This window comes from Gekko japonicus, unplaced genomic scaffold (genome assembly GCF_001447785.1).
Source record: "Gekko japonicus isolate JY-2015 unplaced genomic scaffold, Gekko_japonicus_V1.1 scaffold3584, whole genome shotgun sequence".
Classification (NCBI taxonomy): domain Eukaryota; kingdom Metazoa; phylum Chordata; class Lepidosauria; order Squamata; family Gekkonidae; genus Gekko; species Gekko japonicus.
This window is the reverse complement of record NW_015174948.1, coordinates 115,887-131,387: the sequence shown is the minus strand read 5'-3', so window position 1 is coordinate 131,387 and position 15,501 is coordinate 115,887. Positions and strand designations below refer to the sequence as shown.

General features: G+C 47.5%; 1 protein-coding gene across 1 annotated transcript in view; it reads right to left on the bottom strand.

Annotated features, from left to right (window-relative positions):
* Positions 1-3,362: 3,362 nt before the first annotated feature.
* Positions 3,363-15,501, bottom strand: part of YIPF6 (Yip1 domain family member 6) — a 12,493-nt gene continuing 354 nt past the window's right edge. The window contains exons 2-7 of the mRNA XM_015425126.1: positions 12,733-12,861; positions 11,908-11,986; positions 11,598-11,640; positions 10,674-10,799; positions 7,577-7,734; positions 3,363-5,381 (exon numbers count right to left, since the gene is read on the bottom strand). Coding sequence (XP_015280612.1) covers positions 5,266-5,381; positions 7,577-7,734; positions 10,674-10,799; positions 11,598-11,640; positions 11,908-11,986; positions 12,733-12,861 — 651 coding nt within the window. The 3' untranslated portion in view covers positions 3,363-5,265. The remainder of the gene's footprint in view (positions 5,382-7,576; positions 7,735-10,673; positions 10,800-11,597; positions 11,641-11,907; positions 11,987-12,732; positions 12,862-15,501) is intronic.

Below are 15,501 nucleotides of genomic sequence, written 5' to 3'. Positions count from 1 at the left end.
AGGCCTGCCTTTCCCCGCATGTTCCCCAGAGAGCACTTCGATCAGGACGCCAAAACCGCCTGGCCCTCCCTGGTTCAAAGGAAGCCAGATTGACATCGACTAGGACCAGGGCGTTTTCTTTAGTAGCGCCAGTTTGCTGGAACAAGCTCCCTGGTGAGATCAGGGCCCTGAAAATGGAGCTTTTCTGGCAGGCCTTCCAATGATCTCTGGGCCGACCTAGAGCTGAAGCTTTCCAGTTGACAGCATGTGAACGCCCTTTACTCAAAGAACCGCCATCAATAATAATGGTTTTAAATTATATTATGCAGTGTTTTAGGTATTTTTGTATTGAATATATATTGTTTTACTGGTTTTATGTGAGCCACCCTGAGCCTGCTTTGGCGGGGGAGGGCGGGGTAAAAGTCAAAATAATAAATAAACTGGCTGATGAAAATTTGCTGTTAATAAGTGTGTAAAACAAAGAAATCGTTTTCTTGTGTCAAACCTCGCTCTGCTGAGTCTGCCATGGATGTTTGACACCACTGGGTTAACCCATCCCTCCTGTTCCATCTGTTCGGTTGAATAGTCATTTTCATCAGGTTTCTGTAGTAGATCTGAACATTACACCCCTGAGAATTCTACAGCATCTTCCACGTCGTTCAGGCGAGGAAGGCGCTTCACTGCTCGGAAGCACTGCAACAGGACTTGGCAATGTATTGTGGCAATGCCCCCTCCCCAGCTAGCCACAGCAGGCCAGTGCTGCACTGAGAAACCCACCCTACAAAACAGGAACAAACAAGTGGATTCAAATAATGAATAAACAATAGCAAAGCTGGTAACGTGGAGCCTCCTCGAGTTGCCATCCAGCTCACCACCTTAAAAGGAATGCATTTGGCGCCGTTGAAGAGTTTGTTCGGATGAGCCATTGGCCTTTGTCCATACAGCATCCCTTCAGCGGACTGGGGGTCGACAGCAATGCTCCCTCTAAGCTGTGGAGTCCTGTGAGCAAAAATTCTACTTTGTGAGCTACCAGCATTCAAGTTGTGAGCAGGTGATTTGGCTACTGCATAAATTAGTCTGCTCTGGAGCCATCCTTCCTAAGGCAAAAATGTGTGAGCTGGAGGCTAAAAACTGTGAGCTAACTCACACAAACCCAGCTTAGAGGGAAAACTGGTCGGCAGCTGACAACAGCTGAGGTCAAATGGGAGAAAGTTCCCTCTGTCAATAACCAGAGGAGGAGTGCTACCTTCTCGCTGCCCTTGCCCATCCCATTGGGAACAGACTAGCTGGGGGCGCTTTGCCCCATCACTGATCTCCATGGCAGTGCAAGCTTGACCTGATGGAAGTCTGCCTGCCCTCAGGCATCTGCTGTTGAAGGCAGAGGAGCAATGAGCAGTGAGAAAGAAAGAAGTGGCCATTGAGCCACAATCCACTCTGCAGGATGGGAGAGGAAGGGGCCTATCTGCTGGACCCTGGTGCAAATAGAGCTGGAATGTCATGGAGAACCAATTGCTATTGCCTGGGGAGGAACTTAGTGATGGTTCCATTGCAGCATTGACAGGAGCAACCCTGGCAGAATTCCTTTTGGAGACGGGGAGCAGATGAACATGGCCACTGCTTGGGCGGGAGGAAAGGGGAAGCATTCATCGCCACAGGCAATGATCCAATTGGGAGGAAAGATTCCTTGAATACTCTTTCCATTCTCTGTACCCTATCTGCTCCCACCTGCAATCTTCTAGAACTCCATCCCATGTAAAGCTACTGTCAGCTATGCTACCATGGGGGTTGGGGAGTTCATTCTGTGTCTTGTTAATTGCTATTGCATTCCTATCCCTGCCGCTATGCCTTTGCTGAAATGATCATCTCTACAGATGTGCAGGAGGAGGTTGTGTTGTCTGGAGAGCTCCTATGTACCGTGAGAGACTCAGAGTTCTCAGCTTTAGCCACCTAACGGTTGCCTGACTTATCCCACGCGCGGGAGGGTGCCTAATTTGGGGTGTGTGTGTGCATACGAATACCCTATATCCTGTTATGCTCTACTGGCTGCGGCCATTCTTTACAGTGCCTGTGTTACTGCATCTATAGCTTTGCAATAAAAGTATAACTGTTCCTGAATGCGTGTACTTCGTTGTTAGCTGTGGGTTCTGACAGCTACTAGATGCCATTTTTTTTTGCTAATCAGACATGAACAGAAGTCCCGAGTTGCAACTTCCCTTCTCTGAATGCTGGATCTCAATCTGTTCAAGACCTTTGAATCAAAAGAACAGTAAGATAAAAATAAGAATTTCAATGTTTAAAAATCTATTTCAGCTGTCCTTCCCACTATTGTCTAATCCACATGACAAGCAGTCTCTTTTACTAACCCAAATATAGAACCTTACAAGCTTCTGAAATCACAGTTTTTGCTTCTGCTTGGTAAAGTATTTCTGCAACTCATAGTTCATTTAATATTCCTGAAGTGGGTCTCTTAAAATATTTTATTTCATCATTTAGAATTTAGCAAAAGCTTAAGAACTTTGCAAATACTTTGATTAGTGAGCCTGAAGACTGGGCTGTGTTTTGTGGACGGATCTTAAAGATGTTATATTCCTCCCTAAACTGCCCCCTCATAAATCTGTTCCTTCACACACACACACACAATTTCTAAGCAACCGTATCGGTGCCATTCTTATCCTTCAGGGAAAAGTGTAGTTTGTTTATTTTCACCATGTCCCTCTTAGGGAAGTAGAATGTACTCTAAACAGAGGGTATGTGAATTATGTTTTGAGGATGAAATGGTTGAACTCTTTTCCAAATACCAGACCTCAACCTTTTGCCTGCTTTATTCCTATAAAGGAAGAACTTTGAATGTTGTTCAGTATGCTAGAATGATCTGTGCTTGCTAGCATCAGAGTGAAGTTTGAATCCAGTGGCACCTTTAATACCAACAAAGTTTAGTTCTGGGTATAAGCTCTCATGTACTTTGTTGATCTTAAAGGTGCTGCTAGACTCAGACTTTGTTCTCTAATCAATTATGGTAAGGCAGTAATTGACATCTGAGATGCCCTGGACCTTATTCTAGGCTACCAATTCAGACCAGCTGCAGGTGAATAGTCTCTACACAAAGCTAGTGTGAAAAGTTGCCATGTATAAGTCAATGTAACTCTGCTGAAGGCCCTTATTGTGGAAGATCCTGCATGTGCCCAGTAAGTCCTATCATATGATTTTCACTTTGACCAATCTGCTAAAAGATCCTTGTATGTTGTTTTAATATGGCTTACTGCATTGAGAGGGCAAGCATAGCCTCCATTGATTTCAAGGACAAAACTAATGAGCAATACATTAATTTAGACAGAATAAGTAGTTTCTTTCAGAACAAAAGCGCAAATAAGGATTTGCCAACTTTTTAAGATTATATACACACACACACAAATGGGCAGTTTAATTTTTAAGGCTCCTGAGGGTCAGTCTTGCTTCGGTGACTCCAGGTGACCAATAATATTCTTTTAAAGCAATTCAGATATAAAGAGATGATGACATCAGAGGCTCAGGTTATCCAGTGTGGCTTTAGGGGTCTGCTTCATTTACCAAAACAAACAAAAGCCCTCCTGCGACTTGTGGAGACAAAAGGTATGATTGTTATGACTTCTGTTCAGTAGGACACACCAGTTCCCTTTAGAGGTGCAAGCAAGGACTGGAGACAAAGCCTGCTGTCCGTTGAATCCCACAAGGCTCATATAGCACAATACTGCATTGCTATGTTGGACTATAAAGGCCTGCACTGCTACAATTCAATATTATCCAGAAACTCTGGATGCAAGATGCAGGCTACCCTCCCATGCTGTCACAACAAATGCATGCATTCTCCCACACAGGTATTCCATTTTCAAACTAGACACAAACGGAAAATCAGTTTTCCTTTTGTCTTATTATGCAGCCAATGTGGAATTTAAACACAAAACTGCAAGATACACACAACCTACAATAGGCCCTCATCACATCTTCCATATACAATAGGAAAAAGAGCACAAAAGTTCGGTCACTGTGCATTTGGAACAGCATATTTCTGAAGAATAAGCTTCTTTCTTCATCATCTATGCCACACTATGATTCTTTGCTGACAACAGCAAGGTACAAGCAGAACCCATTTGGGAAAGAAGTGCATCTTCCCAAGCTTTACCCAGAGAGCTGAATAATTCAGGATTAAAGTATGTGCACCCAAAATCTCAGTGAATAATTTATATACCCTTCCTTGGTTCATAAAAACCATACATTCACATCATCTTCTTTCAGCAGTTACAGAGGAAGTCTCCCACTTAATTGAGCCCAAAAGACACAGGAACTGAACAGATGCATTTCTGTCAGAAAGACCAGCTCACGGGCATGAAGCCCCCCCATTCATTCAGCCAGATCCTTAAAATAAGTCCAAGAAGCCAACAGCTTTGGTAAAGACTGAGACTCTGTTTCCCCCAAAGCCTCTTTGGGGTTTCCAGTGTTAAATATTTATGCCCTTATGCAGCGTGTTCTGAGAGACAGGGATCTCCCCCATCAGAGCTTCCTTCTGGCCTCCAGCTGACCACAGATTTGCATCTGATGCTAACTGCCCAACACCCACCATCCTTCCCCAACACAAAACACTGTGCTGATGTGATCAAGGCAGTTGGCAAAGATACTGTTCCCATGTACTCGCAGGATCTGAAACATACTAAATGCATTAAGTCCAGGCTGTGTTCTTGACTTTCTGAAGCAAACTTTCCCGATGTGCTTGGCTGAGCATCAAGTAAAACCAAACGTTTTTGGTGAATAATTATAAAGTGGGTGAAATAACAAAAGGTGCCTTCTAACCAACTCCAGACAACTTTCTCTGTTTTGCATGAAGAAGGGATTGAAATGTTTGCATTTTAAAAAGTGCAAGATGGCGTTCTATGGAATGCAAAATGTCAAAGGTGGACCTGGCACATCGGAAGTCATCCTTTAGCAACATTCTTCATTGGCCCAGTGAAACTGTTCCCAAACTGCAGCATACTTCAAGCGGAGTAGGCCTGCCCCCTGGTGGGCCTTTGCTATAGCAGGAGGACAAAATAAATGCTGTGTAAGGAGATGTCAGCATCACTCAGGAAACTGCTTCATAGAAGAATAAGGAATATGGGAGCGACCATTTGCTGGCCACCTGGGCTTTATGCCCTAACTTGTGTGCCATTCCACAACAGATACTATATACATCGATAGGACAGAACCAACTGCCAAGTGCCACGGTCCCAAAAGGGTCACTTCCCCAGTTCTGCAGTCTTTGCTCCTGTGGCCTCCCTAAGGTGCGAAGGTGAGGATCATCCAGCTGATGACGAAGTAGAACAGGAAGATGGGGTACACGACCAGGGCCTTCCGATTTGGGGGCTGACTGTCTGCCAGGAAGGCTGTGGAGGCTGGAAGGAAAGAAGCAAGACAGAACACAAGCTCTTAAAAGTTGCAACAGTAAAAGTGATTCCAGACACAAAAGTGGAATCAAAATTAAGGCCTCCTTGGCACTCAAATGACGAGGAAAAAGAAGAGAATGGATTTATACCCCGCCCTTCAGAGCCTCAGAATGGCTTACAACCTCCTTTCCCTTCCCCTCCCCACAACAGACACCCTGTGAGGTTGGTGGGGCTGAGAGAGCTCTCTTGAGAACTGCCCTTGAGAGAACACCTCTGAAAGAACTTATGACTGACCCAAGGTCTCACCAGCAGCTGCATGTGGAAGAGTGGGCAACCAAACCTGGTTCTCTCAGATTAGCATTCGTGTTCTTAACCACTACACCAAACTGACAACTGCCCCCCAATGACGACCCTGCTCCTTGAAAACTGCCCCCCTCCTCCGAAAAGAGCAAATGTCATCTCAGAGAAATTTTGACTGCAAGAGCTAATCCATTATCATCCATAAATCTACAATAGTCCGCTTTTAATGTAAAAACATATAAATAAAGCAGAGGGCATACACAAATCTAAAAATATTAAGTTAAAATCAAGAAAACTTATTTTCTTGTAAAGGAAAAAAACCTTCCCTTCTAGTGCTTTGTTCACAATCTCCCTTATAAATAAAAGCCGAATGGTGGTGGCACTTCTCTAGAACATTCCACACGCTCCAAAATCAGTTCGCTCTCTGATCTGTCACTCAGAATCTGTCCCTATTCACTGGCTGCTTTGCCTGAGTCTCGCCTCCAACATTCTAAACATTTTGCTGTCCCCCCAGCCAGTCAGAACACAGAGGTTATTTGCATATGCAGCCTCATTGGTCGTTTGCATATGCGACTTGAGTGGCTGTTGCCTCTAACATTCTAAACAGTTTGCTGTTCTGAGGTAAAATGTGTCCAATCTCCAGGTGAGGGCTGGAGATCCCTCAGAATTACAACTGCTTTCCAGATGGCAGAGATCAGTTCCCCTGGAGAAAATGGTGGGCTCTGTAACCTTATATGCTGCTGAGGTGGCCCCCATATGACAGCCAATGTGACGTAGCAGTCAGGGCTTCAGAGCACGGGAGAGGCTGCAGGTGTGTGGGGGGTGGAAAGCTGAAGAGTGAGGGGGAAATAAAGGTAGGTTTTGTTTTGAAGGTTGATGATTGGCTGGTAAGGAGATAGGGTTGCCAACTCCAGGTGGGAAATTCCTGGAGATATGAGGGATGGAGCCTGGAGAGGGCGAGGTTTCAGGAGGCGTGGGACCTCGGACAGGTACAAAGCCATAGACTCCACCCTCCAAACCAACTGTTCCCTTCTGGGGAACCATCGTTGCCAATCTCCAGGTGAGGGCTGGAGATCACTCAAAATTACAACTGTTCTTTAGGTAGCAGAGATCAGTTCCTCTGGAGAAAATGGTGGATTCAGTGTCATTATACCCTGCTGAGGTCACCACAGCAAATTGACACTGAGTGTCCAAGGCCGGGGCACCTGCCCAGAGCCTCTTTCTAGAGGCTGTTGTATTTATTTCCACAACAGGCCTTTTTCCTAGTTATACATAAAGACCTTCACCTCATGTTAATGAATCACGCCTCATTCACACATTTCTCAACAAAAGGAAAGGTAGTGCTCAGTTCATAACAATGAGTATATGACGGGAAAAGCCCAAAATAACTCTCTTCCACAGAAAGCAGCACTAACAGCAGCTCCCTCCTCCATGCCAAAGACCACTTTCAAAGAGTGTGGAATTGGGCCTGCAAAGTTACCTGGAGAAAGTAGGACTCTGGTTAAGGCCAATATGAGAAACTGGATCTACTGAAACAGGAGAAATATTCCCACACAAAGGTCAGCATGTTGAGGCAATAGTAATGTCACTTCCAAGCGGGAAATGTACTGAAAGCCAGTGAAGAAGACCACCAACTGCTGGTCAGATGTGTTGCGACAGGCGAAGCCAATAGAAGCGATGGGACTGGAAACCTGGCCTCATCCTCCCCTGAGAGAGTTGAAAGCCACCCCCACAAATGAGATTCCCACTGCAAGACCTCCGAAGGATGACCTCCACGAGCAGCCTTGCTTGTCAAGTGCAAGGGTGTGCATGCTGAAGCGCTGCCAAAATCAATGTGGCCATAAGAGCGCAGGCACATGAGTGGAATGCAGGATGGTCTAGGCTACCCCCCACCACAGTCTTACCTAACGTTGACCAGCCAAACATCGCCATCACCACCAAAAGGCGCACAACGAAGCCGACGGTTCCGGAATTTGCCAGAAGTACCAGTCTGCACACCAGCAGAGCCACTGTCAGTGGCAGGATGCAGTAGCCCAGGACACACAGGCTCTGAAAGAAAGATCTTCCGGAGACAAAGAGGTTTAGAGCCTGGGCTGAGGGCAGATGCACAGGGATGGCCAAGCGCTGCGTTCTCTGGGGCAGTGGGCGGTGGAGTCCAGAGGTTGGAAGCAGAACCAGTCAGGCACCACAGTAAATGTGAGCCCATCTAGCATGAAGCATTTCACAATTATGATGTTCAGGGACAGCATTACCTGCAAATATTACAGGATACATACAAAACCCAGGAAGAATGAAAAAGGTCTTCTTCCATTCTACAAACGAACTTGCAGGCCATTTAAATACTAAGATAGCCTGATCCCTTTTCTCAAGTCAGAGGCATTGCAGAGCCACACATTCACTTCCTCCCCCTCAAGGGAGACGGGCAACTAGGGTAGCCAGGCCCTTCCTGGCAACGGGCGGGGGAGTGGGAGGGAGGCCCGGGGTACTTCACCAGCCACGTGGCCGTGTCACTTCCAGCATGTATTGTTAGGGATGTCGTCCCACTGGGATGTCCCAGCAGTGCCCGGGCATTTGGGCAAAAACTCTATGGTAAAAATGGCTTCTACAATAGAGTTTTAGCCCAAATACCAGAGTGTCGCCTGGACATCGCCGACATGATGACATCACTTTCGGCACACACTGGATGTGATGTCGCCACATTCCCAGTGACGTAGCCTGGGCCTCCATCCTGGTCCTGGCAAGCTCCCCCGCCCCAGCAAGCGACTGACAGCGGGGAGGCAGCTCCTGGGGACAGGGGATCCTTCATGGCCGGCAGGGGGCAGGGGCCACCCTATTTGCCAGGCACGTCCTTTTCAAACACTGGCCCCCATCCGAAGCCATCGGAAATGCTGTGACTGCATGCTTTTATTTTTTATTCAATTTTAATCACCTATTCTTCAAGAACATGCGCATATCATGCTCCCACCCCTAGATTTATGGTGCAGCAGGGGATTTGACCCGCGTTTCCCTGCACTCTAAATGCTACACACTGGCTTTCTCTGCCCCACACACATTTTTTACTGTCTCCAAAACATACACTGTAGAACTGTTTCAAAAAAGATTCTACAGAGTGATTACAGTTTCCATATACTCCACTAACTGCCTTGTGTGTTTCAAACTGAGTGGGGCAAAGGTATTTTAAACAACTAAATCTTTTCCCTCTATAAAAAACATACTTTCCACAAAGAAAATCCACTAGGGCAGGGACTCTTAACCATGTACGGGTTTCACAGGGTCCATGAACTGGGCCAAAAAAGAAAAAAAGAGGCATTTCGATTTTCTTCTTGTCACTTTGAAAAATTTTTCACGTGAAAAAAAAACCCCTTCTTTATGCCAAACTATATTATTATTTCTCCCCAAACAAATACAGGACAGCATGGGATGCTGCTGCACACGGCCAGACAACACACAATCATCACTGTAGCCATGTTAAGATGTCTAGACGTTCCCCACTGATAGGAAGTAAAGAAAACATCCCCTGCCATCATGCTTAGGGACATCTTGTCTTTGTTTACTTTGGGTCATGGTGAATCAGGCCTGTAGCCACCAGGGGGAGCGTTGGAGGGCAAACCCCCCCCCCCCAGATGAGCACCACCCTTTCAGACACACACAAAAAAATTCTGGTTATGTCCCTGTGGTGAAATTTAAGGTAAAAATTTAATCTATGCAAGTGTTTAAGTATTTTTTTTCCTCTACTTATTTTAAAATTGTTGATATGCTACTAAATATCATCATTGTGGCTTCTGTGCAATCCCACACTGGGATCGCGCGCGCACAGGCTGGCCGTGGAAAAGATTTCCAAGGCTTTCTCGTGAGCGGAGTGCCCCTCCTCCCTATGGTTCTTTCCCACCAAAACAACCACATGACCAGGAGGAGGGGCACGATTCCCTCAGTCCTCTTTTAACTGCCGCGAAGGGAGGCTCTCCACTGCTGTTCTTTATTTCCCCCCTCATCCCATTCTTGAGGCTGAGGAGTCTTGTCTCTCTCAAAAGTTTTCTTTTTGTCACCAGTACTCATTCTATTCTGGATTTCCACTGTGTCATTATGGCTCACAAAGGGCTTCCCCAGGACTGGGCCAACCATCACTTTAGTAGGATGCTCTTAAACAGCCAGTCTCTGTGCCTTAACTGCCTAGGGGTTCACACGACAGAGCTGTCTGCTCTTGCTGTCACCCATTTCCCCTGAAGGACTGACTGGATAGAGCGGGACTCAGAAGAACTCTTCTTCAAAGGCTCTGGCTGTGTGCCAGCCTGAATAAAGGCACGTTCCCCCTCCATGGTGAGCTGTGGTGTGACAGAGCCTCAGATTCACTGGCTATTTTCAAAGACTTTAGCTGCATGCCAGCCTGAATGAAGGCACTTTCCCCCTCCTTGGCCATGTCAGCTCTGGGGGACAAACCTGGAGGTGTTGCCTGACAGAGCCTACCATTCAGCACAGCTCTCTTCTATGGCTTTGGCTGCAGACTGCTGGAAGGACTCCCTACCCCTCCCCTACCCCTCTTGAATCCGGCCAGAAGCCTGGAGGGGTGGCCCTGCAGAGGCTGCCTGACTAAAGGATCTCCTCCCTCCTCACTGCCACGAGACACTTTGTGAGTCGGGGTTTTCAGTACTTGCTGCCATCAAAACAAAAAGTCAAAACTGACTGGATGTCAAACACCACTGCACAATTTCAGCTTCTTATTCAATCCAAACAGCAGCAGCCTTCTCATTGAAATTTACTTTTCAGAACTGAAGGTTCCTTTTTGTTTTATTTGCACAATTTGGATTTATTTCAGGATTTTTCAGGAAGTGGCCATTAATTGAAATAAATTGTAAGATTTTTTTTATGTATATGCTTATTTGCATTTTTTCTGGGGGGGGGGGTGTCTCCATAGCTTTCATCATATTCTCAAAGGGGTCTGTGACCCAAAGAAAGATTAAGAACCACTGTTCTAGGGCTGTTACCACTCAAAAAAGAACTCACATGGTTCCTCCAAGCAACTTGGAATTTAGCGTTATGACAACGGCACCAAACCAAATGATGACGAACACTTCTGCAAACTGAGGCCCTTTGTCTTCTGTACTGTCCGCTGATCTTCCCTGAAGCATTCTGGGGCAGAGAAGAGCAAAAGAGACTGATGAAGAAGAAGAGGAAGAGATTGGGTTTATACTCCATGGCCCTTCACTACCCAAAGGTGTCTCAGAGTGGCTTACAAACCCTTTCCCTCCCCCTCCCCACAACAGACACCCTGTGAGGTAGGTAGGGCTGAGAGAGCTCTGACAGAACCTGCTCTTTTTCAAGGACAGCTCTGACAGAACTATGGCTTGCCCAAGGTCATCCAGCCAGTTGCAAGTGGACGAGTGGGGAATCAAACCCGGTTCTCCCAGATTAGAGTCCGCGCACTTAACCACGACACCAAACTGAAGAAGAGCAGGCACAGCATTTCATTTACACCACTTGTTCCCGCCAGTTCTCCTTTCATGGGAAGTAGATGGGGAAGCCCTGGTGAGCGCCAAACTGAAATGGGCTTGCCCCGAATTAGGCCTACAAGAATCCTGAAAGCTGGGACTAGAAAACTTTGGCCTGCTTTCAAAGAAGTTTCTGAATAACGGAATCCTGATGTGGTTGTTCTGTGATGAGGAGTTAATATTGCTCTACGCAAGTTGACTGTTGCTTCAGATGCTGCACTACTGTCATACAAACCACAGCGGCACACATCTCAGAGCAAAACAGTCACTGTTTCACAAACAAATCTACATTGCACACAAGGGAGATCAAAGAGCACAATTCTTCTTTTGCAAAAAAGTGTGCCATGAGCACAACAAGGCATGCAAAAACAATTGCTTCCTATGGAATTTACAGTTTACTTTATTTCGTAGAACTGCTTGGGGGAGGACAGATACTTACAGCGCAAGCAATACACACAGGATTAAAGGTCCCCATAAATCCCCTGAAAGGAAATGGAGACAGTCCCATATGAAACCAGCAACAGACCTGTTTGTACAGAACAAGCTTCCCAACACTATTTCCCCCCTTCCCTGAATATCACATACAATATGCATGTTACCACTTTAAATCCCAATCAAAAATTCACTTAAAGGTTCCCCTTTTCATTCTTTATCCTGAAATAGTATTGCAGAATCTTTCTGATTTTTTATTAATTTAATAAATCAAATGCTTTGAATTTACAAGGTTTTTATACTCCTGCAGTACGTACAGTCTCTTAGGAGGGCGCTGCTCTTTTTAGGATACATAACGTGGACAAATTTCTTCCCAACCGCTTTCAGATCTCGCATCTGAAAAGTTAAAGAAGTTACCTGCATTACTTCACAGCATAGGTTTACAGTAAAAGAACACTTGGATAAGATCTCCACCACATTGACATTATGCATTATATAAAGTATGGTGTATCTTTCCGTTTGCTGCATCCTATAGCATCATCATGTGGGCCCAAAAATTTATTTTACACTTCAAATTACCACTCTGTTCAAGACTGAAAAATGATGTCGAAACATTAGCATCTTTCCAGCCCTGCCCTAGGGACATTACTAGCACAGTCTCCCTATGAAAACTGAATACTAAACCCAAAATGCTTACACTCAGTTAAACATCCTGAAACACCTCTTCATTCAGAGAGGCCGCGTCATTCTCTCAAATGAGAATACGCAGGGCGACACACTAGCAGACGTCTCTCCCAGACCTCCGGGGAGACGATCTGAGCGCCTGCGGTGAGGGGGCTTGATTGTCCGTTGCCCCCCCCCCCATGGAGCCAGTGCGAAAAGCTCCTCGCCATGAGGCTTTTGAGGGGTAGCCTCTTCCGCAGCAAGATGCTGCGGAATTGAGGCGCTCCTCCGCCCTGATGGTCCTGCCGCTGTTGCGTCCGTACGGATCCAGAGCTGCCGGCCACGACAAGCGTTGGAGATCGGGCAATTTTTAACCCTTCAGGGGTTAAAATTTTTTTTAAATGAGAATACGCAGTAACAAGCATGCTGGGAGACCTCAACAGAGCTGCTCTTTGTTTGATAATGTCTAGCATACTCACAATGGTATCTTTAACTGGCTCATCTAGTGTGGAGTAGTCTTCATCAGGGGAGCGAGATCCCACAGGAACAGTGATTTCTCCTTCCACTGGAATATCTCCAGATATTGATACACCTGCAAGGCCTGCAAACTGAATAATTCAACAAGTTTTTAAAATGTGGCCAACATCTTTTGTCACCTAGTAATACAGCTGAAGCAGCACCAGATGTTCTTCAGATGATTGCAGCTATTTGGGCCTAAGATCGTTCAGTCCCAACGTACGCCCCTCTCTCTTTCACACAGCCCTTTTTCTCCACAACACCAACACCAACACTGGAGCCCAGGGGCTTGCCTTGCAATGGCTTGCCTCCTTCCTCCATGGTTGGGGACAAAGGGTGGCATTAGGGGACCAGCTATCCCAAAGGCACCCACTGGAATGTGGAGTGCCCCAAGGGGTGGTGCCTTCCCCGATGGCTGTGCCCCCTTGCCCAGATTGCCTGGAGGCATGGGCTGGGATGCCATCAGTACGCTGATGACACCCAGCTCTGTTCTTGGGCGGCCGGTCTGGCTCCAAACTGGAAGATCTGGACCAGGCGTTACAAGCCAAGGCTGGATGGCTTAGACTGAGCCGAATGAAATTGAATCCGACGAAGACAGAGGTCCTGTGCCCAGGCCGGGGTGGGCTGAGGGTAAGGATCCCACTCCCAACCTTCAGTGGGGCGCCCTTGGTGCCAGCACCGGAGGTGGAGTCTGGAAGTGCTCCTGGATGCTTCCTTAACAGTGGAGGCCCAGGTAGCAGCCACTGCCAAGTTAGCCTTTTATAATCTCCGGCTGATTAGGCAGTTGGTTCCCTTCCTCGAATGCAACGACTTGGCAACGGTGATCCATGCAATGGTCACCTCTAGAGTAGACTACTGTAATGCTCTCTACTTAGGGCTGCCCTTGTTACAGATCCTGAAGCTACAGCTAGTGCAAAATGGGGCTGCCAGGCTTTTGATGGGTCTCCCTGTGCGGGAGCACATCCAGCCTGTGCTGAAAGCACTGCACTGGCTACCAATAGCATACCGAATCCGCTTCAAGGTGCTGGTTCTTACCTTTAAAGCCTTTAAAGGTCAGGGGCCAACATACCTGAGGGACTGCATTACCCCACATGTTCCCCAAAGAGCACTGCGGTCAGGGTCCCAACATCGATTGACCCTCCTTGGACCCAAACTAGGGCCACGGCCTTTTCGGTGGCGGCTCCATAGTGGTGGAATGAGCTCCCGGAAGAGATCAGGGCCCTGCGGGACCTTATGCAGTTCCATAGGGCCTGGAAGACAGAGCTCTTCCACCGGGCCTTCAACTAGGAACTGCCCCCCTGCCCTTCAGAGTCATCATCAACAGCCTGAGCCAGCCACAGTAGAAGAAACAGAACGAAGAGCGGATCAACAGGACATCAACTGCTGCCGTTGTTGCCAAATATCGTTAGCATTACTTTGCCAGGCCAATTGCACGAGCACTGTACACCATCTGTATTGTTTTAGAAGGTTTTAGGATTGTTTTAATGGTTATTTATGTGTTTGATTTCTTGTAAGCCGCCCTGAGCTTGCTCTGGCGGGGAGGGCGGGGTATACATTTGACAGATAAATAAAGAAACATAATCAGAGTGCACCCAACCATAAATATTCAGGACAGTTGTTACAGCCCCCTCACCAAGGGGAGGGAAGAACATTTTGCATGTTAGCAGCACTCTAAAAACGCTTGTGGGAGGGAAGGTGGCATGGGAGAGACCACTCCTGTGAGACCTTGGAAGCTAAGCAGGGTCACTACTTGGATGGCAGACCACCAAAGAGGGCTGTGCAGAGGAAGGCCAATGCAGACCACCTCTGCTTCTCGCTTGCCTTGGAAGCCCCTTGCTGCGGTTGGCACACACCAGTTGTGACTTGACGGTATGTGAAAATGTTTGCTGTTTAGGCAGGTGGCGACAGCTATTCAGGAGACCCACCCTGGTTTTTACAGTGGTCAGGGCAACACGGGCTCAAGCTATACCTGACAAAAGCAGGTGTGGGTATTTACTTGCCCTAACAGCAGAGAACAAGGATCAACAAATCCCAGGCGCCAGGTCACCACGGTGGCTACAAGTTTTCGTTGTAGCATCTAATAGTTTCGATCCCCCGAAAATAAGACCTACTTACAGTTTTGCCTCTTGCTGAAATATAAGGCATCCCCCGAAAACAAGACCTCCCCCAAAGCTACCGTAACTCTGGACTCTGGGCCGTAGCAGCAGGCGCCGCCATGCAGCTCACTGTTGGCCGCCGCGCAGCCGGAGCAGACAGGAAGTGTGAGGTCTCTTTTAATCATCATAATATTTGTTGCATGTGTAAAAATGCAGGTGCATGAAGTTCTTGCAATGGCTTGAGCAGCTGACAAACTCCTTTCCCTTCCCCCTGTGGGGAGGGCGGGGCCGAGAGAGCTCTTGACAGAAACGGCTCTTTTTCTTCAAGGACCGCTCTTGTCAGAGCTACGGCTGGCCCAAGGCCACCCAGCCCAGGTGCGAGCGGAGGAGGAGTGGGGGATCAGACCCGGCTCTCCCAGGTTAGAGTCGCCACACCAGACTGGCATCCAGGACTACCGCATGCCGCAGCGCCGACCATGGGACCGCAGGAGGAGATCAGGGTCAGGTCTCCAGAGGCGGCAACTGGGAGACGGGGCCCTCGATTAAGACACAGCATCCCGAGCGCCGAAACCCCGGCCTGGCTCCCGGGGGCAGCCCCCAGGCGCGTGCGGCACAGGAGGGGGGCGGGGGGCGCCA